Consider the following 26,954-nt stretch of genomic DNA (forward strand, 5'->3'; position numbering starts at 1 on the left):
CAAGGGTTTTTAGTTTGTATTTGGCACGCTTCTGCTCATTCTCAGCTTTCTTTGTACTCGCACACTATTCTTAAATAAACCAGATTTGATTCAAGCCCTTGCTTGTGAGTCTGAGTGTGTTTTAGGATAGGCAACCATTGCACCAGCACTATGGATTAACAACATAGCAGGTCTAAAATAATGAAAGGGAAGGTTTTAATGTGCTTCTTGGAATCAGAGTATCTTTGGATGGAGGATGGAACCAATAGGAAACATTTGAGGAATTCGTTCTCCTTGGCGATTATATATAAGACATCATTTGGTATTATTCCAATGTAAATGTATTAATAAAAGTGATTTCCGTAATCTTCTCTGAGCAGAGATGAGAGTATGTTTTCAGTTATTCAGCAACTTAGAAATACATTAATTTTCAAGATGTTGGCATCAATTAAGACAGGCTAAAGTCCATCACCCTTTTTCCTGGGCCAGATTTTCAGCTTTGTAAAGCTCACTACAATAGATCTAAGTGTATTTGCTCTGTTTGATAAGTTTGCTGCTAATACAACTCTCTCTTCTGGAATTACAACTTTTTGTAAAACAATGGCATGGCTTTTATTGTGATTACAAATATTTGTGGTCTGTCTCTCTATATTTGCTTAGCTTTAAGTCTCTAGTTCCTTCATTTATTCCTATATAGAGAAAGAACATGTCCAATGTTTATACCACAAAAATGTTTCCTTCCAGTTTTACATACCTGCAGCAACCACTTCATCTCTTCTTCAACCCCTACCTGACCATCTTTCTGCCCATTTTTCAGTTTCCTGTGGACTTCAACCTGGTCCTTGTCTTTGTAACCCACTAGAACACCCAGATCCTTATTACATGTACCACTGCCAAGCCAGGTCACTCCAATCCAATACATAAGCCTTTCATTCTTTCCCCTCTCATATGCAGGACTTTACATTTCCCCATGATGCTAGACATCATCACTGGACAAACTGTTAAAACAGATGGCACTTCTGCCAAAATCAGTCCCAAAAGGATTTGTAGCACTAGTGGGGGGAAAAAAAGCCACATCTTGTCACTGATCCTTCTCAGTTGATAGCGTGCCATTGTATAATACTAAGAAGTCTTCATGTGAATTCCCTACTTCTCGGGAGGGTTAGATACAGTACTGTGGAAACAGTTATAAAAAGTAAACACTGTATTATTAGCAATTTAGGATCTAACTAGAAAAACTGGACATGGCATATGCAGATGTGTTAGACTACTGTGAGGTACACTGGTTGAGCTGAAGGCCGAAGCTCTCAAGTTTCTATTACCTTAGTGCGACTTGCATGGAGAACAAGGGCAAGCTAGTGACCAAGCTCAGCAATCCAAAATGGCATGTGTGGCTGGCATTGCCCCCCTGAAATTACTTGTAAGGCCCAAAATAGCTTCTTAGCAACTTGCATTTACATTTGCCTGCCTCTGAAGGTTACCAATCTGGCAAGGGCAACAGAACTATATCAGCTCGAATCACTGCCCAATTGATACTGAGGGTGCAGCCAATGTAGTCACTATTAAAACATGCTGGAGAGGTTTGTAGCATGCTTTTGATACCTGAAATCCAAGGCTGAATGAGTTGTTACCACAAAATTCAAATACAAACTGAAGAAATACAAGGTAATGCTGAACTGAAAGGGAAATAAATTCAGGCAAATCTGGTCGACATCTACAGTACATCGCAGAAGACTAATCTTCAGTTGCGAGAATGCAAGCCGTAAGAATCCCATCACCTGGGCACAGGCTACCGCTGTCAGTAATTTTTGTCAACAAGAACAACTGTTAGGAATTCTCGTTAAGTTTTTGAGCGGTGTCAAAATGGAAAGGCAGCTAAATGTGGCAACATTTGTGTCCTAGACATGCAGATGACAAAAGAGAAATGTGCCTAGCCCCCCTCCCTCCCTCCCTCCCTCCCTCCCTCCCTCTCTCTCTCTATATATATATATACAGTACTTCAGTGTGTGTGTGTGTGTGTGTGTGTGTGTGTGGTACATACAGACTATTATAAGGATTCTTTTGTATAAACATTAAAATCCTATCATTCTTAGAATGGTGATTTGCCACTTCGCATTGTCAAGCAATAGATACTGCAATATCTCTTAAGCACTGCTATAAAACAAATTTTACCATACCATCTATTCACTGAGATATTATCTAGATATTTCCAATGTCTGACAATAATTCGGCTGCTAGACGTAGACATTTGATGATTTTTTTTTACTTTGCAATTTTTTGTTCTGACCATCAAACATGTAGTAAACCTAACTTCGGAGAAAACTCAATCTTCTGTTTAGTTATGTATGGCATCTTGTTAAAAACATTCTTCCAACAATCTGAAACTTGATCACATTCACACTAAAGATGAAAGAATGTTCCCTTCAGTTTACAGCCTCCCTAAAAATTCACTGAGTATTTACAAGATATATGGGACTCGCCAGAGTTACGATGCTAGTGATGTAAGAGATTAAGATATTCTTCTGTATAGATCCTGGTAAGAATCCCCAATGCTGTCATAGAGACTACCATTATTATCTATTTTTTTCCCTAAACTTAGATCTCAAGCTTCTTTTAACCTGATGGTACATTTGTCAATTCTTACCAACTGGCAAAACCAAGTTTCATTATTTTGCTTTAAATCAACATACAATAAAATAAATAAGAAATATTTTATATTTGCCTCAAAATATAGGAGGATGGGTCATACCTTGCTTAAGAATATATTGTCAAGTAGCTCAGATGGCACACATTATTCCTTTCATAATGGAAGATCCATCAAAATAGCAGGTTGAGATATTGGCATTATGAAATAATCTAATCCAGTGTTCCTCAATCTTAGCAACTTTGAGCTGTGTGGACTTCAACTCCCAGCCACGCTGGCTGGGGAATTCTTGGAGTTGAAATCCACACAGCTCAAAGTTGGTAAGGTTGAGAAACAATGATCTAACCCTTAAGATTGTGTCCAGAGTTCATTAGCAAAAAAAATTAATACTTTAGACCAGCTAAAATATTGCTGATCATTTTTCAATATGTTTTAAGTTTTACCGGAACATTTTGGACTGCCTAAGACTGTTCATATGGCAATCTAGTGAATTAAAAATCTCTTATTTGTACAGCTGGCATGACCCAGTTTCACTCTCCTCCTTTTCACTTGGCATCAGATACTGAGTAATTTTAATGTATGTTTTCCATGTGGTTGAAAAACTATCCTCTGAATTAGGAACATTCCCAAGATCTTTATCAGTTTTTCTAGTAAACACCATATTCTCGGTCACCACTTTTCTCCTTCATTATACCTTCTGAGCTGCCTTGTTTGTAGCTGCTTTTAAAGCACTTTAAGAGAGGACAAACATTTATACTTACTGGGTGAGCATGCTGCAGCTAAAACTATAGTCTCAGCAGAGTAGATTCACAAAAACAAATGAAATTGGTGAAGTCTGTTTGGAGAGAGGAAAGGGTGAAAATGGCCCCAGGGGTCTCTTTGAAGTCTTGACAGCAGTGGTCAACTCTACCAGGGTTTCTCAACCTTGGCAACTTTAAGATGTGTGGACTTCAGCTTCAACATATGGTGGCTGGGGAATTCTGGAAGTTGAAGTCCACATGTCTTAAAGTTGCCAAGGTTGAGAAACCCTGCTCTCAACTGTTATAGTCCCAAACCCATACAATGGGGTGAGTAAACGATAATAAGGAAAGGGCTGAAATGGCTATTATCCCATACAGTTAGTCGTACCTCCTTCTCATGAAGACGAGAGTGTGAATATATAACAACCTCCTTGATTAGTCTTCTCCTCCTTCTCAGTTTGATTATTGAATATCAGGGTTCTGTTCTATATAAACCTTTGAAATGCTAATGTCCTACCGGTCCTCTGGGCATGCCAGTAAAGGCAGAACAACATTTTCAGCATTGCTCTTGGCAACCACCAAGCCCAGCGTAATCCAAGTAACTGGTTACCTCAGCCCACAACTCCCACAAAAGAAAGCCTATGGGAGACATAGTGGACACACACTGCATGCATGCACAGGACGTACATACAAATCATAACCACGTGAACTGCAGCTCCCAAGCTGCCACTAAAACAATTTGTTACTAAAGAAAGAAAAAAGACCACTGCTCTAGCTGCTGAGTTTGGAAGCTGAATAGGCTGTTCTGAAGACATCACCTGAAGCCCCTATCAAGATTATCTAATACATTAGATAAATCATCCTTTAAATACACCTTGGGTGGCATCCAAGGTAGAACTGTGAAGGCCTCCAGTAACTTGAAATAGCGTAATAGCTAATGCTTTAACAATACCACCTCCTGTCAGTAACAAAGAGAGGATACCGCAGAGGCAGGGAGAAGCATTCACCATGGTCCAGGGGAAGCTACGAGACATCCTGCTCAAAGATGGAATCAATCCTCCTGTCGTACTTGCTCTTGCCTGTTGCTCAGTCACAGTGGTTGTGCTATGGAAATGGGTAATACATAGAGAGATTCAGAGGAAAATGGAAGAAGCCCGACAATGGCGAAAACACAGCCTGGAGCAAATGGAAAAAGTTGCTTGGAAGTTCAAACAGAAGGTGGCTTCTTCTGGGGGTGGGGGTGTTTGTGTTTTATGGGGGGCTTTTCTGAATGTGAACTTTGCTGCTTTCAATAAGGCTTTTAAATTGTTCTTAAGTTGGAATGATGAAACTTAGGTCAGCTTTGCTAATTTATGGACTTGCTTTTACAAAGTGTGGTTCAATATCTATGTTATATTGCCTCTTTTCTTGAATTTTGTCATGTCTTACTTTCTGTGCTTTTAAGGGAAATGGGTATCAGTGAAGCTCTATGTACAGATTGGATGTGAGATCTTTTTAAAAGAGACCTATCCACTACTATCCCCATGGGCAAACCCTGATGTACCCATTGCGCACTCCTCTTCAGTTGGCTTTCAAGTAGCAACCTCCAGAACTTAGCATGGAAGCTATTTTTAACTTCAGTTCTTGCACCTGTAATAAGTACGAAGTACAGTAATCTATATCTGAGTATCTGAATCCTATACTTGAGTCTTTCTGTGTGTCACTGAGTATTTACAGCTTTTTTGCATAGGGAGCATATGGGATAGATGGGCTGTTCAGATCATCATGCGAGCATTTCAGACAAAGAGGAACCAGCATCTCAAAAGCATTCAAGTTAGAACAGATTAATTTTGTCACTTTAATCACACGCACGCACGCACGCACGCACGCATATATATATATTGGAGTGGAGCACTGTCTGCCACTTACTATTTTGCTTCAAAGAACACAGTAACCTATGTTAGATCAGCTTTTTATTCTACCACTTGGACATCACTCACTAGATAGTTCTTGTATCTTTTCTGGAGACTAACCAAGGATAAGAGCCAGTGTGACATAGTGGGCTATGACTGGAGACATCCAGGGCCAAGTCCACTGTCAGAAACAAAAGAACATTGGGTGACTTTGGGCCAGTTATTTTGTCTCAGTGCAGCCTATTTCACAGAATTCTTGTTGTGGGGAAAATTGGATATGGGAGTGCTATGTACCTTGAGCTCCTAGACGAAAGGTGAGATACGAATCTAAGAAACAAATAATTTGGTTATTTCCAAGAGGCTAGTAAATGTCTTCCAGGCTTGAATAATTTTGCTCATTGGGGAGTTCAGAATAAATTGACTCTTAACCAAGGTTTCATATTTATATTCTTCCAAAGGAGTAACAATTCCTATATTGTCCCAGACAAAGACTTCAGATAAGCCAGGCTAAGGAAGCTATTATGTTTGCTGATCTCTAGTTAGATTAAACAAACAGGAGCAATTGTGCTTGTAGTCAAAGCATGTGAACACCAGAATCTATAAGTGGCTCTCTGTTGAGTCATCATGGCAGCTAAAGCCAATGCTTCAACAGGCATCCCCCATGATCAGCAACAGCATGGTACAAAGCACAGATTATAGTTCCTTGGTCTTTCAAACCCAAATCCAAAAGAGTATCTAGAAGTAGTCAAAATATCTCACATTTTAAAGGAATGCTCTTGTTAAAGAGCATGGAGCTTTGCAATGCTATTCAGACTTGGGGAAAGGGGAAGGTTGAGGCTGAAGAGTGGATTAAGGAAAGAAGTTTTCAATTGACATCCTAAGAATTCTCTTCTAAACTGTATTCAATCTTATTGTATATAATCTGTGTTTTAATTATCTTCTTTGAGTTTGTGTTCCTGATTTGTCATGAAGAATTACAGCAGCAGATCTTTTGTCCTGGCTTGTGACATAAATTTAGGGCTGCTCCCATGCCTTTCCCTCATGACATGGCTATCTCTACTTGCAGAATCCTGGAATCCAGTCTGAATTTATCCTCTCTCTGACACTAACAGAACTGGCAGAAAAACTCAGGGAGGAGGTACTTTCTCCAGAGAGTGTCCTGTATAGCTATATAAAAAAGGTGAGTGCAATTGGAATACACACACACACTAATATAAAATAAGAAGAAAAGAAAAAGAAATCAGAAAGAAAGCTAAAAGTGCAAGAAAAAAAGTAAAGGAAAATAGTAAAGAAAGAGGAAGTAGTTTCTGATCTTCTTTACAGCAGTTATAAGCACAATTATACATTTACCTTTTACTCTAAGGTCACAACATGACTCTCAAGTAACATACTTCTAAAATATAGAAGTGTGAAATGAAGTGTAGTGAACCCAAAAGAGAATAAGTTAATGGACAACGGAGAAAAAATCTGAACTCCATTTCCCCGTTTTTGAATTATTCAGGGCAATAGTTTTCACTAGTCGTTACAGAACCTTGTTATAGATAACGTTGGTAAGTCAGGGGTGCTCTGTTCCTATATATGGTAACAGCAGCAAGACTCTTACATGCTCAAAGATGGAAAGATGCACCAATTCCCTCAGTTGAGGATTGGATGGTTACATTAATGGAACTGGCACAAATGGCTAAACTGACAGCATTGACAAGAGAAAATACTGTAACTGGATTTGTTTCTATTTGGAAGCTGCTTTTGGACTATTTGCTTGTAACAGAAAAAAATGAACTTCCGAGTTTGGGTTTTGATGGTTAAATGGTTTGATTTTAGAGAAATAATGTTACTAAATGTTTAACTAATAGCAAGAGATTAACTTTTATGTGCTTTTATATCTGTGTTGGAGATGGTCGGAAGTCACCTGTCTTTTATGTTTTATGTTTTCCTATCTATTCTTGTACTGTTTTAGTTTTTCTTGTGTCTTTTTACGCTGTCCTATATTCTGTATTTTGTGTTTTAATCATATTTTGAAAATTAATAAAGCTTTATTTAAAAAAAAAAGACAGGAGTAGACAACCTTCCCAGCACCTTTTTACAGTCCCCAGGATATCCTGCATTTGGGAATTTGGAGATGTTTTTGCAATGTTTGAGGCTTGGAGAGATTTTGAAGGTTGACGTTGGTGCCTCAAGCCAGAAATGTAAGAAAAGTGGTTCACTTTTAAAAAACCAACATCCCCCTTCTCAACTTTGACTGATTTTTCCCACTGGTGGGTTTTAAGGGGAGATCAAACTGGGGACCCTAGGAAACCAATTCATCAAACAATCAATGACTTCCATCAGCCATAAGTAAATTATTTGCCTCTATATTAATGTCTGCTTAACAGACTGGAAACAAGATAAGGACCTAAGCATGTGATAGCAACCTAGCTTACTTTGGCTGATCCAAGAGAGACAATTTGTTGTTTATTCATTCAGTCGCTTCCGACTCTTCGTGACTTCATGGACCAGCCCATGCCAGAGCTTCCTGTTGGTCACCCCCAGCTCCCCCAGGGATGAGTCCATCACCTCTAGAATATCATCTATCCACCTTGCCCTTGGTCGGCCCCTCTTCCTTTTGCCTTCCACCTTCCCCAGCATCAGCATCTTCTCCAGGGTGTCCTGTCTTCTCATTATGTGGCCAAAGTATTTCAGTTTTGCCTTTAATATCATTCCCTCAAGTGAGCAGTCTGGCTTTATTTCCTGGAGAATGGACTGGTTTGATCTTCTTGCAGTCCAAGGCACTCTCAGAATTTTCCTCCAACACCACAGGTCAAAAGCATCTATCTTCCTTCTCTCAGCCTTCCTTATGGTCCAGCTCTTGCAGCCATATGTTACTATGGGGAATACCATTGCTTTAACTATGCGGATCTTTGTTGTCAGTGTGATGTCTCTGCTCTTAACTATTTTATCGAGATTTGTCATTGCTCTTCTTCCAAGGATTAAGCGTCTTCTGATTTCCTGATTGCAGTCAGCATCTGCAGTAATCTTTGCACCTAGAAATACAAAGTCTTTCACTGCTTCTACATTTTCTCCCTCTATTTGCCAGTTATCAATCAAGCTGGTTGCCATAATCTTGGTTATTTTGAGGTTTAGCTGCAAACCAGCTTTTGCACTTTCTTCTTTCACCTTCATCATAAGGCTCCTCAGTTCCTCTTCGCTTTCAGCCATCAAAGTGGTATCATCTGTATATCTGAGATTGTTAATATCTCTTCCAGCGACTTTAACTCCAGCCTTGGATTCCTCAAGCCCAGGACGTCGCATGATGTGTTCTGCGTACAAGTTGAATAGGTAGGGTGAGAGTATACAGCCCTGCCGTACTCCTTTCCCAATCTTAAACCAGTCCGTTGTTCCGTGGTCTGTTCTTACTGTTGCTACTTGGTCGTTATACAGATTCTTCAGGAGGCAGACAAGATGACTTGGTATCCCCATACCACTAAGAACTTGCCACAATTTCTTATGGTCCACACAGTCAAAGGCTTTAGAATAGTCAATAAAACAGAAATAGATGTTTTTCTGAAACTCCCTGGCTTTTTCCATTATCCAGTGGATATTGGCAATTTGGTCCCTAGTTCCTCTGCCTTTTCTAAACCCAGCTTGTGCATCTGGCAATTCTCGCTCCAAGAATTGCTGAAGTCTACCTTGCAGGATCTTGAGCATTACCTTACTGGCATGTGAAATGAGTGCTACTGTTCGATAGTTTGAATATTCTTTAGTGTTTCCCTTTTTTGGTATGGGGATATAAGTTGATTTTTTCCAATCTGATGGCCATCCTTGTGTTTTCCAAATTTGCTGGCATATAGCAGGCATTACCTTGACAGCATCATCTTGCAAGATTTTGAACAGTTCAGCTGGGATACCTTCGTCTCCTGCTGCCTTGTTATTAGCAATGCTTCTTAAGGCCCATTCAACCTCACCCTCCAGGATGTCTGGCTCTAGCTCACTGACCACACCATCAAAGCTATCCCTGATATTGTTATCCTTCCTATACAGGTCTTCCATATATTCTTGCCACCTTTTCTTGATCTCTTCTTCTGTTAGGTCCTTGCCATCTTTGTTTTTGATCATACCCATTTTGGCCTGGAATTTGCCTCCAATGTTTCTAATTTTCTGGAAGAGGTCTCTTGTCCTTCCTATTCTATTGTCTTCTTCCACTTCCGCACATTGCTTGTTTAAAAATAATTCCTTATCTCTTCTGGCTAACCTCTGGAATTTTGCATTTAATTGGGCATATCTCCCCCTATCACTGTTGCCTTTTGCTTTCCTTCTTTCTTGGGCTACTTCTAGTGTCTCAGCAGACAGCCACTTTGCCTTCTTGGTTTTCTCTTTCTTTGGGATGTATTTTGTTGCCGCCTCCTGAACAATGCTGCGAGCTTCTGTCCATAGTTCTTCCGGGACCCTATCTACTAAGTCCAGTCCCTTAAATCTATTCTTCACCTCCGCTGCATATTCCTTAGGAATATTAGTGAGCTCATATCTAGCTGATCTGTGGGTCTTCCCTAATCTCTTTAGTCTGATCCTAAATTGTGCAAGAAGAAGTTCGTGATCGGAACTACAGTCAGCTCCAGGTCTTGTTTTTACCAACTGTATAGATGTCCGCCACCTTTGGCTGCAAAGGATGTAGTCAATCTGATTTCGGTGTTGTCCATCTGGTGAAGTCCATGTATAAAGCCGTCTCTTAGGTTGTTGGAAGAGAGTGTTTGTTATGCAGAGTGAGTTGTCTTGGCAAAATTCTATCAGCCTATGTCCTGCTTTGTTTTGTTCTCCCAGGCCATGCTTACCTGTAATTCTAGGTGTCATTTGACTGCCCATCTTAGCATTCAAGTCTCCTGTGATGAAAATAATGTCTCTTTTAGGCGTGTTGTCCAGTAGGTGCTGCAAATCCTCATAGAACTGCTCTACTTCAGCTTCTTCAGCATCTGTGGTTGGGGTGTATATTTGGATCACTGTGATGTTAGATGGCTTGCCCTGAATTCGAATTGAGATCATTCTGTCGTTTTTGGGGTTGTATCCAAGCACTGCTTTAGCCACTTTATGATTAATTATGAAGGCTACTCCATTTCTTCTGTGGTCCTCTTGTCCACAGTAGTAGATCTAGTGGTCATCTGATGTGAAGTGGCCCATTCCAGTCCATTTCAGTTCACTGACGCCCAAAATGTCTATCTTTAATTTTGCCATCTCGCCAATAAGCACATCCAATTTGCCCTGGCTCATAGATCTTACATTCCAGGTTCCAATGGTGTGTTGATCCTTAGAACATCAGATTCGCCATTCACCACCAGCACCGTCGGCCGCTAGCCATCCTTTCGGCTTTGAGCTAGCTGCGTCATCACGTCTGGGGCTCGTTGAGCTCATACTCTGTTCCTCCCCAGTAGCATTTTGACCATCTTCCGACCTGGGAGTCTCATCTTCCGATGGTATACCGACATATCTCTGGTTGTACTGATCCATTTAGTTTTCACGGCAAGAATACTGGGGTGGGTTGCCATTATCTTCCCCAGGGATCGCATTTAGTCTGACCTCTCTGTCATGACCTTCCCGTCTTGGGTGGCCCTTCACGGTTTAGCTCATGGCATCATTGAGGTGCTCAAGCTCCAGCGCCACGACAAGGTAACGATCCTTTGCTGAAGAAGAGAGACAATAATCCATTCCAATTTTCATAAATAGTCAGTGTCAGCCGAACAAGGTAGACCAGACTACTAAACCATTGCCATATAGCTCAGGACTACTTTTATTCTAGCTAGAATAACAGAATCTTGTGAGTCTGAATGTGTTTCTTCTTCCTTCACTTTATCTTCATGTGAACCTAGGGAAGGGCTTGTCTGAGATGTTTTCTCAAGTTATTTTCTTGGTCGGGACTCAAGTCCCTCTTATCTGACTGTTGCCTTGGTAGCGGCTCTTCCTCCTGTCCTTCAAGGCCATTCCCTATGCCCTCTACAGTCAATTTTTAACTAAATTGAGAAGGTACATACAATTCACAGCAGGTATAATGGTTTTTGCAGAGGGACGCGGTGGCGCTGCGGGTTAAACCGCTGAGCTGCCGATCGAAACCACACGGCGGGGTGAGCTCCCGTTGCTAGTCCCAGCTCCTGCTCACGTAGCAGTTCGAAAACATGCAAATGTGAGTAGATCAATAGGTACCGCTTCGGCGGGAAGGTAACGGCGTTCCGTGTCGTCATGCTGGCCACATGACCCGGAAAGTGTCTACGGACAACGCCGGCTCCAAGGCTTAGAAACGGAGATGAGCACCGCCCCCTAGAGTCGGACACGACTGGACTTTACATCAAGGGAAACCTTTACCTTTACCTTTTTATAATGGTTTTTATCTTATGCTTCCCACCACCACCACCCCCACACACAAACACCCATCCATCCTCTTTTTGATTGGGTCAACACATGGATCTTCCCGAATACAATGTTTGACTCTAGCTTACTTTGGTTTATTTAACAAATCATGCTCCCCTCTCGCCCCTTCTCCCCCCCACCCCCCCGACACTGACTTTTCTATGGGCCAGGCTCTTGAAGTAACCCGGGAGGTGAACTGTGTGACAGATTTTCTTCATGGTTGTGAGGAACAGCTCCAGGATCTGAAGAAGCAAAAAGAGAAAGGCTTGCTGTATGGAATTCCTGTCAGCATTAAGGACCACATTGGATACAAGGTGCACCTTTCTTTATCTTTTGAAATACTTGCTACTGAAGAAGGAATGTGTGTCAGAAGTATCAAGAAGGGGATGTTATTTAAGCTATTTCAGCATCTTCAGCTAAAATACAGGACATTTCTAGCTTCAGTCCAGTTGCTGCAGAAGTTAAAAGATGTCGAAGGCTGAAACTGAGTTTTCTGTTTCAATTCCTATGCAACTATACCTAGACAGCAGCCATGTTATTCTTTTACAGGAAAAACAGCAAAGAGTTTTGTAGTACTCTAAAAGCAAACATATTTATTATGATAAAAGCTTCAACTGATGTTAAACCACTTCATCAGATTAATTTTCATTGCAGATAAGAATGAAGTGGCACATACACAATATTTGATTGCCTATTATGGCAGTGCAAAGATGTCAGAGACATATATTTTCTAGGATTTGAGTTCCACAGTTCTTTCTCCCACCTTTCCTGCCTCACCAGCCTGAACTGAACAGGGGGCATTGTAGGTGTGTTGGAACAATGGTTAGCATGCTGTTTGTGCTCCTGTGTATACACGGGATCCTTCTTTAAATATCCACATGCACATATATGCCCCCTGCCACTCACCCTCTAAATAGGCAAGGAACAGCAGCTGGTCATAGATCCTGACAGAAGCCTCTGGGATCTGGGTTCTGATAGACATACCTATTCTGAAATAGGCTATTTTTGTGAGTAATTTATGACTAGTGACAAGTCATTTGTCACTTTATGGAAGCATAACTCTCTTCACAGTGTAACGTTTTGCACACAGCAGAGATGTCATGTAGTATCTGAACCTGGTTATTTGATGAAAACTGACTCCTTAGCAAGGGCCTTTAGAAGAGACCAGTCTTTCCATGTGTGGTGCTTTTGCACAGTTCTTTCTCTTCAGCTTACCTGTCTTTTCATTAGGAAGAAATAGGTACTGGTAGGTTTTTGAAATAGGTGGTGGTGGGTTTTTGTGGCATTTGATCAACAAGGCTTGTTCCTGGACAAGTCCTCATAACTTGAGACTCTGTAATGTTATGTCAAGCAAGTTGTATTTTCTCTCCCAAAGGGATACATCTCTACATGTGGCTTGGTGCAGTGTCTTGGCAAAGTAGAGGCTGAAGACAGCGTGATAGTCAAAGTTCTGAAGAAACAGGGAGCAATTCCATTTGTGAAAACTAATGTTCCTCAGAGCATGATAAAGTATTTTTTTTTCTCTATCTCTGTTTTAGAAATTGCTATTTCTTGCTTTCTTGACTAATAATAACTTGAGAATCTGGGGCGGTGGGTTAATGGAAGAATGACTAAGGGAGCATGAAAGATTGATTGGCAGAAAGTTTAAAACAAGTAAGAAAATATTTCTGCTTGCTTAATTAACATAAGGAAGTTACTGCTAGAAGGTGTAATGGCAAATAAGACTTTTCCTAATAGCGGGCACTAGCTTTGATGCTGTGAAAAAAAAAAAGGCAGATAAATTTACAGGAGTCTACTTTACATTTGCACCAGAATCAAGGAGGCTGCAAGTTGGCAGTGCTGCATTATGTTGCTATTATTAGTTTGAGGGAGCATTCAAAATAGCACCCCCTACTTGCAGCTTGAAATTTTATAACTTATGATTCTACCACCTTAATTTTCAGCATGTAGATCAGGCCTGGATATTGTCTATAATGGCTAAAAGCAATTTCCATGGTCAGAAATAATAATTTAAGTATTGGATGCTGGGAACAAATGCAATATGGTTCTCCTTGTCACACCATTCTTGAAAAAGTCTCCAGGGCATTTGAATGGCCATGACTACAGAGGTTGTTGAACTATGCTGTTTCACCTCTTTCACCAAGGCAGTTGGGAGAATATGGTACTGTATATTAGCCTTCCCCTCCACAACCGGGGTTGTAAATTCCATAATCCCCAATCACTATTCTTGATAATTCTGGGATTTGCAGTCTCAAAACATTTGAATGGCACCAGATTCCAATCTTTGCACCATATTTTGGTATTTTTCCTCACTCACTGTTTTCCAGTGCCAGTTGCAAGTTATTGCTTGATTAATTATAGTATATTTTCCCCACCCACCCACTTCTCTTTCTTTTGGACTAAAGCCCAAGGCTGATACAAAATGTTAATTGCCAATCCACTTTCTGTTTTGCTCAGCTATGACTGCAGTAACTTAATTTTTGGTCAAACGGTAAACCCTTTGAACCACAAGAAAAGTCCTGGTGGCTCCTCTGGAGGGGAAGGGGCACTTATTGCAGGAGGTGGATCCATCTTGGGCTTTGGGACAGATGTGGCTGGAAGCATTCGCCTGCCCTCCAGCTTCTGTGGGCTTTGCGGACTCAAACCAACAGGCTCTCGGTTAAGGTAGGTTCTAAGTCATGGCTGGCTGGGGAATTCTGGGAGTTGAAGTCCACCCATCTTCAAGCTGCCAAGGTTGAGAAACCCTGTTCTAAATTCTTCTTTGGAATGATAAATATCCAAATTTCCCCTGTTGGGGGAGATGGGCAGTGATATGAATTAAAATAATAAATAAGTACATTTCTGAATGCTAATGCTGATTGGGTTACCTGTGTAAAAGCACTCATAGGAAGTGTTTCATTTCAGCAGAAATGAAAATATGCTGGTTGCATTCACAAATCGATTTTCTTTTATAAATATTCCGATGTACACTTTCTATAGTAGGGGATGCCTTGATTATCATTCTCATTATGAACACATTTGTACTTTTTATTATTTTAGCTTTAATTGTTATCTGAAGTTCAGCTCCTTTCCTGAGACTTCTTTTTGAATACATGTGTGGGATATACAACTGCATTTCTGTTTCTTTTCAACTGTGTTGATAGCTAACACTTTATTTTTTGTCTTGTTTATGTATTTCCCAGCATTCTGGGTCTTGCTAGTCCAATAGCAGGCATGAAGTCAGGTGAGTAATAAGGGTGGATTTTGGTTTTCTTTTCATTTTGGTGCCTTTGAGTCAGTCTTGACTCCTAGCAATTGCCTAGACAAGTCCATGCAGTTTTCTTGGCCAAATTTTCAGAATTTGTTTGCCATTGGCTTCTTCCCAGAGAGAGTGACAAGCCCAAAGTCACTCAACTGATGTCTGTACCGAAAGCAGGACTAGAACTTTCCTTGTTTCTAGCCTGATGCCTTTAACCACAACACAACTTGCTCTCAAGTAATCAGCAGCCATCCAAAAATTGAGTTATTTAAATATGTATGAATGACCTTTCTAATTCAAAAATCTACCAAGATGATGCATGTACAAATATCTTCACATGTGACATTCTTATAAAATGTTGTAATATTACCCTCTCTCTCTCTTTCTCTCTTTCTCTCTCTCTGTGTAAGCATTTATTAATTAAATGCCATGTAAAAGAGGTGAGTTTTCAAAGGCCTGTTAAATATTGCAAGTGGATGGTTAATTAAATACTAGCTAGGAAGTTAACTCCTTATTGGAGTTAACCTACCATGTTTACAAAGTGAGCAAACAATACTGATTATAAATTATTGGATAAGTTTATAAGGGAAACAGGTGATCCTACAAATAACCTTTTCGTAAACTTTTAGGACATCAATGGCCAAAATCAACACTCTGAATTATGTCCAGACAGACACTGATAATCAGGGCAGCTGGCACAGAACGGACAGAAAGTGTTACAGTTTTGCACAAACACTCAGTGGCTACAATCTGCACCATCAGAGGTTTCTGTGTTTTCTTTAAAATAGCTTCATATACAACATATTACTGTTGAAGTCCTCAGGTTACAACCACTCATTCAGCGACTGTTCAAAGTTATGATGGCACTGAATGAGGGGGACTTACAACTGGTCCTTGAAGTTCTCGCTGTTGCAGCATCCTCGCGGTCACGTGATCACAATCCAGGTGCTCTTGCTCCTGCTGCTAGTACATAAACATTTGAGACTAGATAAGATTGTGCTGATATACAGTCTAAATCGGTGTTTGTCAAATTTGGCAACTTTAAGATGTGTGGACTGGGGAACGCTGGCTGGGGAATTCTGGGAGTTGAAGTCCACACATCTTAAAGTTGCCAAGTTTGACAAACGCTGCCCTTCTGTTTTTTCTGAATCAAGCCTTTTTTGTTTTCATCCATTCAGAACTACCTCTGGAAAGTTTTTCAACAGCTTTCTGGATTTTAGACAATCCACAATCCAAAGCTCCAGAATATTTAGTTATAACCCTATCATTATACTCCCCAAAGCAATGTTTGACTAATTCAGTTCACAGACATGTTGATGGTTGTGGAAGCACTATGATTTAGAAGCATGCACAGCTACAATCTTGACTTGTTGCGACAGTCATGAGCAAGTAAGGAGGGGAAAAGCATGTGTTGTTAGTTACATTCTAGGTAAAAAGCAAAGCAAAACAAAGCTGTCATGAACAGACCATGCACAGGGAGAAGCACCCCATAAGGGAAGCCTTTGAAGTCAACTTATCTGGGGTCCCATCAAACCCTGGTAGCATCTCTGGGTGATAAAACGGATGGAATGGCTGGTTTTCTGCTATTAAAGATAAATGTTGTAGCAGCATTGCTCCAATCAATTTATGAGGGCCAATAAGTTAAGACTGAAACATAACCTTGTTTTGGGTTGTTCCCAGGTATGGTATCTGGGAATTTTGTTCTAAAGAGGAATTTTCTTCTTCAGAAAGAACAAGGATGGAGTTTGGGGGCACTCCTAGTGTAATCATGGTCACTGGAAGTTTGTGATTTCTGTGGCCAGGAGTACTTCTTACTACCTTTAGTTGGTGTGCCAATTACATCTCTTTCTGGATAGGAACAAATCAGCTGTTGTTATTCGTGCATTTATAACCTTATACTTAGATTACTTTAGTGTGTTTATGTGAGACTACCTTGCACTTGGTCTGGAGGCTGAAGCTGGTGCAGAATGCAGTGGGAAGATTATTGGTTTTATCTCTGTTGAAGCAACTGCATTGGCTGCCAACTGATTATCAAGTCAGGTTCAAAACTTTGTTTATAACATACAAGTCTCCAAATAACTTGGGACCAGGATACTTGACAGATCACCTTCACTATTACTGATCTGGGTGGTCACTCATATTTTTATGGAATATTATTTTAATGTATTACTTTTATTTATTTTTTTATTTTAAAAATTGTAAACTGCTTTGGGATACAATTCTATAGGAAGTATAGAAATATAGTATATAAATAATCTGAAATCCAATATATCTTTCTATTAGTGGCACTTATGACTCTGTTAAGTTAACCTTGGGAATTATAACTGGTCAAGTGATTTATCCATTCAAGCCTATTATTGATTGCTAACAGCTGTCTAGTTACCAGCAGGAACATTTTACTTGATTTTCTGCAGTACTTGCAATCCATTTCATTGGAAATCCTGTTTCCTTTACAGTGACTGCAACAATTGGCCCAATGGCAAGAGATGTAGATAGCCTGGCTCTGTGCATGAAGGCTCTCTTATGTGATGAGTTATTCCACCTGGATCCTTCAGTACCACCCTTGCCATTCAGAGAGGAGGTAATTGAGTGAGATGGGCAGCTATACAAATGTGAAAAATAATTAAATAGTTAAGTAGGGACAAACAAGGAGGGAACATCAGAGAGGTTGAGCACCACGGACAGTGCCATTTCAGCCAACAATAAATGATGTTCCCTTTTTGCAAATGGTTTCCCATTAAGAACATGTGATTACATAGAATTTTAAATCTAAAGTACTTTTGATGCCAATCTTTAGTTGCCTCTTTCAGATATTCCAGAAAGATCATTTAATGATCACAGATCAATCTATATAAATTATAAGTTTTAAATTTAAATAATGGTGAACCAACAATATTTTTTTAAAAAAAGAAATTAAAGCATAAAAACAAACAGAGCCAGCAAAGTAAAAAGAAACACCCATTTTTGTTTTGAAAAAGTTAAACCAAACAAAATAAAAAGCATGATGTAGGAATATATATATAAATTAATTGGTAATTTTGTGAAGTAATACAACATTCAAAGATCCATATTTGATGTTGCTGTCCAAAAAGACATTTGTGTAAATGAAGACAATATATTAGGAACACCTTTAAAAACATAATTTAAAAATATAAACCAAATGTATTAGAAGCATTCTTAAAGTCCTACATGGCATGGGGCCAGGCTATCTGGGGGACCGTCTCATCCCCACAACATTGACCCGCCCCACCCGATCAGGCAGAGAGGGCATGTTATGGACCCCGTCTGTAAGAGAACTTCATCTGGCAGGGTCCAGGAAGCAGGCCTTGTCTGCAGTAGGCCCCGCCCTTTGGAAAACCTTGCCCCCAGAGGTGAGGCAGGCCCCTTCACTTCTGACCTTCAGGACGGCCCTGAAGACTTGGTTCTGCTGTCTCGCATGGGGTGGGAAGGTGGGCAGCCATTCATGAGGGTGGCTCGTGCCTTAGAGCCCCTCCACCTGATTAGAATTTTCTAGCCTCTTGGATTTTACACTTGTTAATACACTTGCATTTTATATTTGTAAATTGTTTTATTTTTATAGGATTTTAATTGTTTATTATTATAGTTTTAATTTTATTGTAACCCGCCCAGAGTCCCTCTTTTGGGGGAGATGGGCGGTAGCAAAATTCGAATAATAAATAAATAAATAAAGGTACTTCACCTTGTGTTAATGTTTCAGCCAAGGCTAATTCCCTTTTTATAATACCAAAAGAAAAATGTGTTTCAGTTTTCCAGGTCTTTGCTATAATGTAAAACATAGTATGTTACATCATCAGGAAAATGTAGTTAGCTTCTTACTCTTCACTGTTTTACACATCTTGGGAAAACTGGCTATAAAAACCCCAGTAATTACTGAAAGTATCTGAGTAATTCTTTTCAATTTCATCAATTTTTTTTCAACAAAACAAGTAGCTAAATGTGCATAGTTCCTAGAGAGTGTAATATACACCAAATTCATTATAATTCTTCCTACACAATCTAGAATGATTCCATTAATATAATGAAAGGAGTGCAATATCACCTACAGAATATGTTTCTATTCAATTCCTGATGATTTGAATAGATCTGAAAGGAACGTTGTGCCATATAAGAGTACCAAGATGACTTATAAAGTTCAGATCTGAAGCTCTTTTCCCATAGTCTTGTAAGTCATTCAAGAGCCCTTGTTGTCACTGCTACAAAAAGTTCTATCTAACATTGAAGAAAGTCCTTTGATTTTAAAGGATGTGGTTACATACTGTTTTTCAAAAGCTGGTAACTTTTTGTTAAGTTCTCATGAATTTAAGATGAAATAATTGCACTGACGTTAACTGAAACCAATCTGGAATTTGTTTGTTTATTTGTTCCTTAAACTTGCATGGCCCCCAAGTCAGAATGACTCTGGGTAGCACACAAACAAATTAAAAACAATACGTATCAAAACAAAGAATGAATTGGCAACCAAAGACATTTATCAATATACCACCACACTTCCTAGACATGAACCTTTTCTAAAGACTAAGATAAATGAGGCAGGAACCAGTGGTTCCCCTGATGAGACAGAATCATTACATAAGCATCTATCAGGTGTCTCCCAAATCCATCAAGAGACCAGCCAAGTATCCCTTAATTCAGAAAGGCAGGAGGAAAAAGTGTAGAGTTTAAACTCTAAAGCAAAGATCTATACAAAACAAAAGTTCTGACTTCTTCGTACTGCTGTGGGTAAATCTACTGTCAAATTTAAGGCTTCATTCTTCTCTGCAGTAAAGCTTCCAATCTAGCTAGATCATATCTGAGAATCTTCAGCCAAGTCAAGCCTAGGGACAGTGAAATTCAATTGCTTGTTCAAACTCTTTACTCGTTCTCTTCTCCTTCCCTCCAGATTTACACTAGTTCAAATCTCCTCCGGATTGGATACTACGAAGGTGATGGATATTTCCAGCCCTCTCCAAGCATGAAGAGGGCTGTTCAGGAAACGAAAAATCTTCTTCAGGCTGCAGGACACACAGTATATACATTTGTTAATTTCTTCACTTGTGCTCTAGCTTAAAACATTTCTGGCATTTGTGCCTCATGTATATGTCAGAAAAACATTTGGACTCACATTACTCACAATTTTCTGTAAAATGGGAAGCCTAAATGCCTGTTCTCCCAGTACATTGCTTTAGATACAGGTTTATTTGTGCTTAAAGTTGACCACTGAACTCAATCTGACTTAAGTTAATTGTATTTAATTGTCATATTTATATCAATGGATCTATTCAGTCTGGTAAAGTAGTCTAACCTACTGTTCTTGCACATGAACAGTTTGCTTCCTTCCCTGACTATGCATTCTTGCAAGCCTGCTGAAAGTATAAACTAGACGATATTTATAAACTTGCATATGTCTGTATGTATGCATGATGTATTGGTTTTAGTAGTGCACAAAGTTCAGTTATTAGGAAATGCCATTCAGTCACCTTTAAACATGGCATTTTTCTACACACTATCACTTCCTAGCAGGAAAATACATATATGCTATCATGTATGTTAAGGCATAAACCCAAAGTTCTATCACAACATATATATTAGGGTCTTAAAGAGTATGCACAGCTTCCCATATAGAAATGTGTTGTGGTTTTAATATAAACCAAATTGGAATTTTGCTTTATTTGGTGAACAACAACTGTGCACATCTGTTGCATTATTCACTTGATAAAAGTACTAATTCCCACCATACCTGGATGATATGTTTAATTAATTTCTGGTGTTCAATTTTTTTCTTCCAAATTTATATTTAAAATCTGGGAGATACGCTAAATTAACATAACATATGAATAGGCCCATAGCCCATAGTAAACCATGACTAAAAAGCCATACTGGCTAGAAATTCTAGGAACTGTAGTTCACAACCAGTCTGGGAGGCTTCATGATGCAAAAGGCTAGTCTACACATTTTGATGCAAGCAAGCTTGTAAGTAAGGAGAAAACATAGGAAGTATCTGCTTCTGTTTATCAAATCTTCCCAAAGAAAGACTCATTTTACCAAAAAGCTTTTGGATAGTTTCCAAAACTACTGGAGCGTGAAGTTGGATTAGATCATCTATATATGGAACTGGTATCATTCTGTCTGTTGTCAAACCAGAACTATCTATTATAATTTATCTTCTTTTATGCAGCTCATCCCCTTTGTCCCCCCTCGACTTAACTATGTAGTAGATGAGCTTTTCACTAGAGGCCTCTTTTCTGATGGAGCTGCAAATTTATTGGATAAATTGTAAGTAGACTTCTTGGGATATGAATATAACTTGAGCTGAATAGTTCTGTTTTAGCATAGTGGTGCCCAGAATAGTCAATGTAATATTCAGTATGCTAAGGAATAGTGGATTTTTATGAGAACCTTTAATTTGAATGTGAAAAAACCTGCATGAAAAGTAATTGTTTAATAAAATATCATCGTTTTTTAAAACCTAAAATTATTTTGAAACGAATGTATTTAACTGAGAATTTATTTATTTATTTATTATATTTTTACCCAGCCACAATCCTGCAACTCTTGGTAGTTACCGTGTTGTAATAAAAACCACAATAGGATTACAACAACCGTGCTTCAAAAGTTGTAACATATGAAATTAAAGCTTTTAAGGTCTTCTAGTTTTCTAACCATAAATTAGATAATCTCACTCAACAGTGACTGACAAAAGCCTTTTAAAGTGTCTGGTAGAGATCTTTCCACATTCTTGCTACTACTGTATACCTTGGCACTTTTTTCAATGTCAGGTTTTACACTTTGGTTTTGCACTTTGCAGACAAAACATGTGCTTTTCCACCAAGCTTATTTTACCTATCTTAACATGTAGACTAGGAAATTAGAGCCATATTATCTTTACTGTGTTCTGTAGACCTTTATTGTAGTTAGAGACCTACCATGCATGATAAAAAGACATAAAACAGCTGTAAGACATTTTATGATACTCCCAGTGATGTTAAGATTCCAGTATGATAATGTAAATCAAATAAAATCATCCTCAGAACAGATGAACTTCAGTCAGTAAGTGGAGCTATGTGGGTAGGGTGCAAGTTGATATAGAAAGGACATCTAAGGAACACATGGGCTACACCTTTGCTGTATTTTCATTTGGATGCTTGTACGTGAAGTATATAATTCTCAGGAACCTAAATTCATGGACTGAATAGTGTAAAATCAGAGAAAGTGCCTGATTCTGTATACTAGTTGTGAGTTACTTGCTCACAATTACTACTTCTTTATTTCTATGAATTTAGTCAAAACAGCTCCCATCTGAGTAATACTGGTTATTGAGAGCACTGCCTTATTCACTATGAAAAAGGACTTGATGTGATGGAATGTGAGGGCATCCTTGGAGGACAGAGGGAAGAGAGGCTGCCTAGGGAGCGATCAGATAAGAGGAAGTCCTAGAGAGGGTAAAGGTCTATGAAGAAACTTAGGAAAGACCTGCCCTGGCCACTCAAGCAGTAAACAGGGAAGGTGGGAGATTTGTACTTCGAGACTTGCAAGACTGTCAGGCCCAGACCAAGAATGACATAGATGCAATCCAGCCAAAGTACAGTTCTTTATCTGCTTACACTGTACAACAAAATCTTGTCAGACTAAACCTGTATTACCCTAACCTAATGAATAAACCCTGGGAGATTCTAGGTAGTGGCTATTCTAACGCACCTCCTCTTCCCATGATCCAGCTTGGGACTGTGTTGTCTCTTGTCCTGCCTCCCTCCTTGGGATGTGCTCCCTCTTTCCTGAGAACCTGCTGCATTACTGTAGTTCATCACATCACCTCCCCCTTCGCAGACACATTCCATCACAAAGATTCTGTTAATGTAGCCTTACAATAAAGTAGAATTAGTTCATCTAGCCGTGTTTCCTGTCTGGTTTACCTGGAAGGGCTGACACTTGGTTTCCTTTTCCTTTCATCTCCCAGCAAAGGGGACATCGTTGATCCAAATTTGAAACCCCAGATTAACTGCTACAGTATTCCTACTGCACTGAAAAGGATTTTAGCATTCATCTTAAAACCGGTGGTGAGTGTTTGGCTTGCTTGTTGCACTGTAATGACAAAAAGGTGAAACTTCTGACAAGTAAATTAGAGGTTTGCTCAGATAAAGGAAGTGTATCCCAATGTGTTAATCCAAGGCAGAGGGTGTGTGTTGGGGGCGAGCTTGTTGTTGATTTCACTCAACCCTAAAGAATAAATTACAGGATTGCTCTATGTACAATAAAGACCAATAAACCTGTGTTTCTCCCCTAGTACCCTCGGATTGCCAGAGATCTCAATGCTTTATGTGGAGTTGGGTAAGGAATGAGTGCTTAAAATAATTTTCAGCATCAACTGCATACAGTACCATTCCCCATTCTGGTGTCTTCCAGATTGGTTGGACTACAACTGCTAGAATTAAGAATAAAAACTGTAGAGAGTAAGGAAGATGCCCTTTGCAGAGATATGCAGACTCTACTGCTAAGCTAAAGCATTTTTAAGCATTTTGCAAGATTGTAGCCAATCTCAATAAAAATAGTTGCAGACAACCTATTGAGTTGATTTCATGATCTGATCTACCTAGTGGGGTTGACATCAGTCTTGGAAGTCTGATTTTGCTGTACCCCCTCCTCTTTCTTAAAGTCTCTGTCTGAGCCGCTTCTGAACATTATCTGGATGTTCTGGACTTAAAAATGCTTTAGCCCCTATTGCCTTGGTATTCGTATCTCCATCAAGGTAATCTTCCTTACTCTCTACAGAACACCCCCTTCATTTCTAGCCTGCTGATTGGATTTCTAGACATTGTGGTCCAACACATCTGGAGGCACCAGGTTGAGAAAAGCTGATCTACAATATACATATTCATCATCTTGCAGCAGAAATGCAGAAGGTGTAATCCCATGATCCCATGTGCTCCCCCCAGTTGCAGCTTAATATCATTTTTTAAAATAAAAAGAACAAAATAAACCATGGCTTGACTTTGAGGCAGCAATATCAAGCACCATGAATTAGGCATATTTATGCTTTGAAAATAATCTAGAAGAGGCTTTTCAGAATGCACAGGAGCATGAGCACAGCACTCTTTAAAGCATTTTGTTCTTTTTTCTCAGGCTCACAGGGAAACCTGAAAAACGATATGACTGCTTTAAAGAGAGAGAGCCAGTTTGGTCTAGTGGTTAAGGCACCAGGCTAGAAAGCAGGAGACTGTGAGTTCTAGTCCTATTTTAGGCATGAAAGCCAGCTGGGTGACTTTGGGCCAGTCACTGTCTCTCAGCCCAACTTACCTCACAGGGTTGATGTGGGGAAAATAGGAGGAGGAAGGAGTATTAGGTATGTTTGCCACCTTCAGTTATTTATAAAAATAATAAAGGTGGGATTAAAAAAAAATAGGTACAGCACTTAAGTTCCCACACATTCTGAAGCACCTCTTCTGAATGATGGTGGAAGCATGCATAGCTTTACTTCTGATAACATTCTTAAACACTGTGAACAGTATAAATCATTTAAAGCCAGGTCAAACTTTAACATGACAAGTTTAACAGTTGAATGTATTTATATTACATAACATTATTATATTTTAAAATAAATACCCTTCCTATATTATGAGAAAAGAGACTGTTATAAAGATAAAACAAAATATCTCAATAAGGAATGGTACCTTTCATTTCAATAATTCAAACACACTTGGTCAAAGTAGTTAACAGTAGTAAAACCATGCATTAGCATAACCTGAAAGGACATCAGATAATCTGGATAATTATTAACGATCTGTTAATCTACAATGCAAGCAATATGCCTGGTTATACTGTTAGATTTTGCAATACTGTATAAGCTTTATGCAACTTGGCCAAACTACAAAAGTGGTCACTGGGAGCATGGCACCAGTGGTGTCAGTGGTCTGGATTATCCAAGGACTAGCTCAATTCACCCATATGGTGCTAAATACATAACTAGATTGCACTTGAATACAGAATCGCCATTTAACTAGCCCATAAATTTCCTCTCATGCAGACATATTTTAATCAGCACTTTTAACTAGGATTCTTTTCTTAGATCAGTCATCAATTGATTATTCCAATGTTTGCAGGTCAGCCAAAAACCTTTGGAAGCAGCATGCAGCAGTGGCGGTGAGTTTGCAGTCTTGGTGTCCTGCCCATGAGCCATAATGCTTCACATAATGACTGAGCTGTCATCTAACGTTCTAATTAATGATCACCAGAGAAGGTTGATGCTTGAAGTATGTTCTCAGCACCAAAATGGATTTTAACATAGGAACAATGTGCTAAGCAGATCTAAACGTATCTCAGTATAGCAGCTTTTGTAAGCAAGAACAACTGAAATGTGTGCATTGCCCAAGTATGAAGGGCATTCTGCCAAGTAAGTAACTCTACTATACCATAAAACTGGGTGACGAATATACAGTATGAAACATTAGCAACAAAGCAACAACAAAACAGGTGGAGGCCGCCTCATTAAAACTACAAAACACCTATGAGATACATGCATGCCAAGGCTCCCAAACTAAAAGTCTGGCCCCAGTGCCTGGGGGAATTAATGGACTTGGGCACAAGCATTATTATTTCAGAATAATATTCAGAATAATTATTCTGGCAAGTAGGCTGTGTCTAAAGAAAGCTTGCTTCAGAATTGGCCACTACGTGGCAATATAATCATTCTAATTAAAGGGAATTCAAGAGAGACTGAAGGAAATTTTGTTCTAGTCCACCTTGCCAAAATGTTCTCTACAGGCTTACCGTGAAGAATTCATTGCTGAATGGAGGAAGCTGAAACTGGATGTCATCCTCTGTCCAGCCCTCGGACCAGCTTTTAATGAAGGCTATCCTGGCAAACTGTTTGGTATAATACCCATTTACATTTGTTGGCTTTTATTTATGGTTTCAAAAAAGAACACTAAAAAGCTTGTCTCTCACACCTTCAAAAACTATTTGCCATGCATTTGCAAAGGTCTGGAAAATTATTTAGCTACTCTTGGTTGCACAAATGAATTTTTAGAAATATTTCATGTTGCTAATTACTATGTCATTGTTTCTATTACATTTTATACTATATATATTGCCTTTGTGAATTAAGTAAGCAAACGTATAAACATTAAAATTTAAATCTCAAAGTTTAAACATTTCTAAAAGGATTACAAGAGAATTAAACAAAAATAGATTTAATGTTAACTTTTCCCCTCAGTATTGGGAAACACAACAAGCGTTGCATTAATTTTGCCCCAAAGCACTGCTGTCCTACAGTGTAGTGACTTCACCATGGACTAGTCAAGCTGGAGTGGAAAAAGATCTAGTTTTCAAATGGAAAACGCAAATCCATACTAAAGGCTAGCATTAGCTGCTCTTCCTAGTTCAGGTGCCCATCAATGGAGAATAGGGATGGTAAAGGGGACCCCACGAGGTCTTGTAAATAGCCACAAGAGTCTTGCCTGGATGATCTGAAGAATGTTGATTTACTTTAGTTCTATTCTTTTTTAGCTGCTACTTCATATACCAATTTATACAATGTCCTGAACTTCCCTGCTGGGATTGTGCCAGTCACCAGTGTCACCCAGGCTGATGAAGAAGAGCTGAAACAGTACCAAGGTCATTATGCTGACCCCTGGGATAAACGGCTGAAAGAGGTCTGTATCATAGCAGAAAGAACCAAGCTGCCTTTCTGAACAAATCCCCTTTCCAAGCTCATGATGTAGTTGCTTCTTCCTGTCCTGACTGTCCCTCTATCTGCAGGCTGTCACGGATGCTGTGGGTCTACCTGTAGCTGTCCAGTGTGTGGCCTTGGCTTGGCAGGAGGAGCTGTGCCTTCGGTTCATGAAGGAAGTGGAGACTCTCACCTGTAAGAAGAGACTGAGAGCATGATCTGTTGCACAGACTCATGGTTTCTCTTCAGACTGTATAGCTTCATGACAAGAAAGATGGGAGATAATAAACAATTCAACATGGCACAATTGGAACATGTTATAACTTCTTTGTAAAGTATGGTAAAATGCTATTTATACCTCACTTCAGCACACAGCAGGATTTGGTTGACCTTATTTAGGCTTAGAAGCTGAGTAAAGCAAGGCCTGGTT

The 26,954-nt window shown here is 39.4% G+C and overlaps 1 protein-coding gene across 1 annotated transcript; it reads left to right on the forward strand.

Annotated features, from left to right (window-relative positions):
- Positions 1-4,350: 4,350 nt before the first annotated feature.
- On the forward strand, positions 4,351-26,826 carry LOC134493389 (vitamin D3 hydroxylase-associated protein-like). Its single transcript, XM_063297887.1, has 15 exons — positions 4,351-4,581; positions 6,322-6,435; positions 11,795-11,938; positions 13,000-13,133; positions 14,082-14,288; positions 14,807-14,847; positions 17,319-17,443; positions 19,763-19,888; positions 21,038-21,135; positions 22,817-22,916; positions 23,144-23,187; positions 24,957-24,996; positions 25,618-25,726; positions 26,362-26,507; positions 26,614-26,826. The coding sequence occupies exons 1-15, from the start codon at positions 4,372-4,374 to the stop codon at positions 26,740-26,742; spliced, it is 1,767 nt and encodes a 588-aa protein (XP_063153957.1). The 5' UTR covers positions 4,351-4,371; the 3' UTR covers positions 26,743-26,826.
- The last annotated feature ends 128 nt before the right edge of the window (positions 26,827-26,954 follow it).

The sequence above is a fragment of the Candoia aspera genome, chromosome 3, assembly GCF_035149785.1.
Source record: "Candoia aspera isolate rCanAsp1 chromosome 3, rCanAsp1.hap2, whole genome shotgun sequence".
In the NCBI taxonomy this organism is placed as follows: domain Eukaryota; kingdom Metazoa; phylum Chordata; class Lepidosauria; order Squamata; family Boidae; genus Candoia; species Candoia aspera.

Bases quoted from the DNA above. Each gene is read 5' to 3' on its own strand.
- LOC134493389 (XM_063297887.1), top strand. From the start codon at position 4,372: ATGGTCCAGGGGAAGCTACGAGACATCCTGCTCAAAGATGGAATCAAT. The intron at 21,136-22,816 runs GTAAGTAGACTT...TTCATCTCCCAG, and splicing joins GCAAATTTATTGGATAAATT to CAAAGGGGACATCGTTGATC. The intron at 24,997-25,617 runs GTGAGTTTGCAG...TGTTCTCTACAG, and splicing joins AGCAGCATGCAGCAGTGGCG to GCTTACCGTGAAGAATTCAT.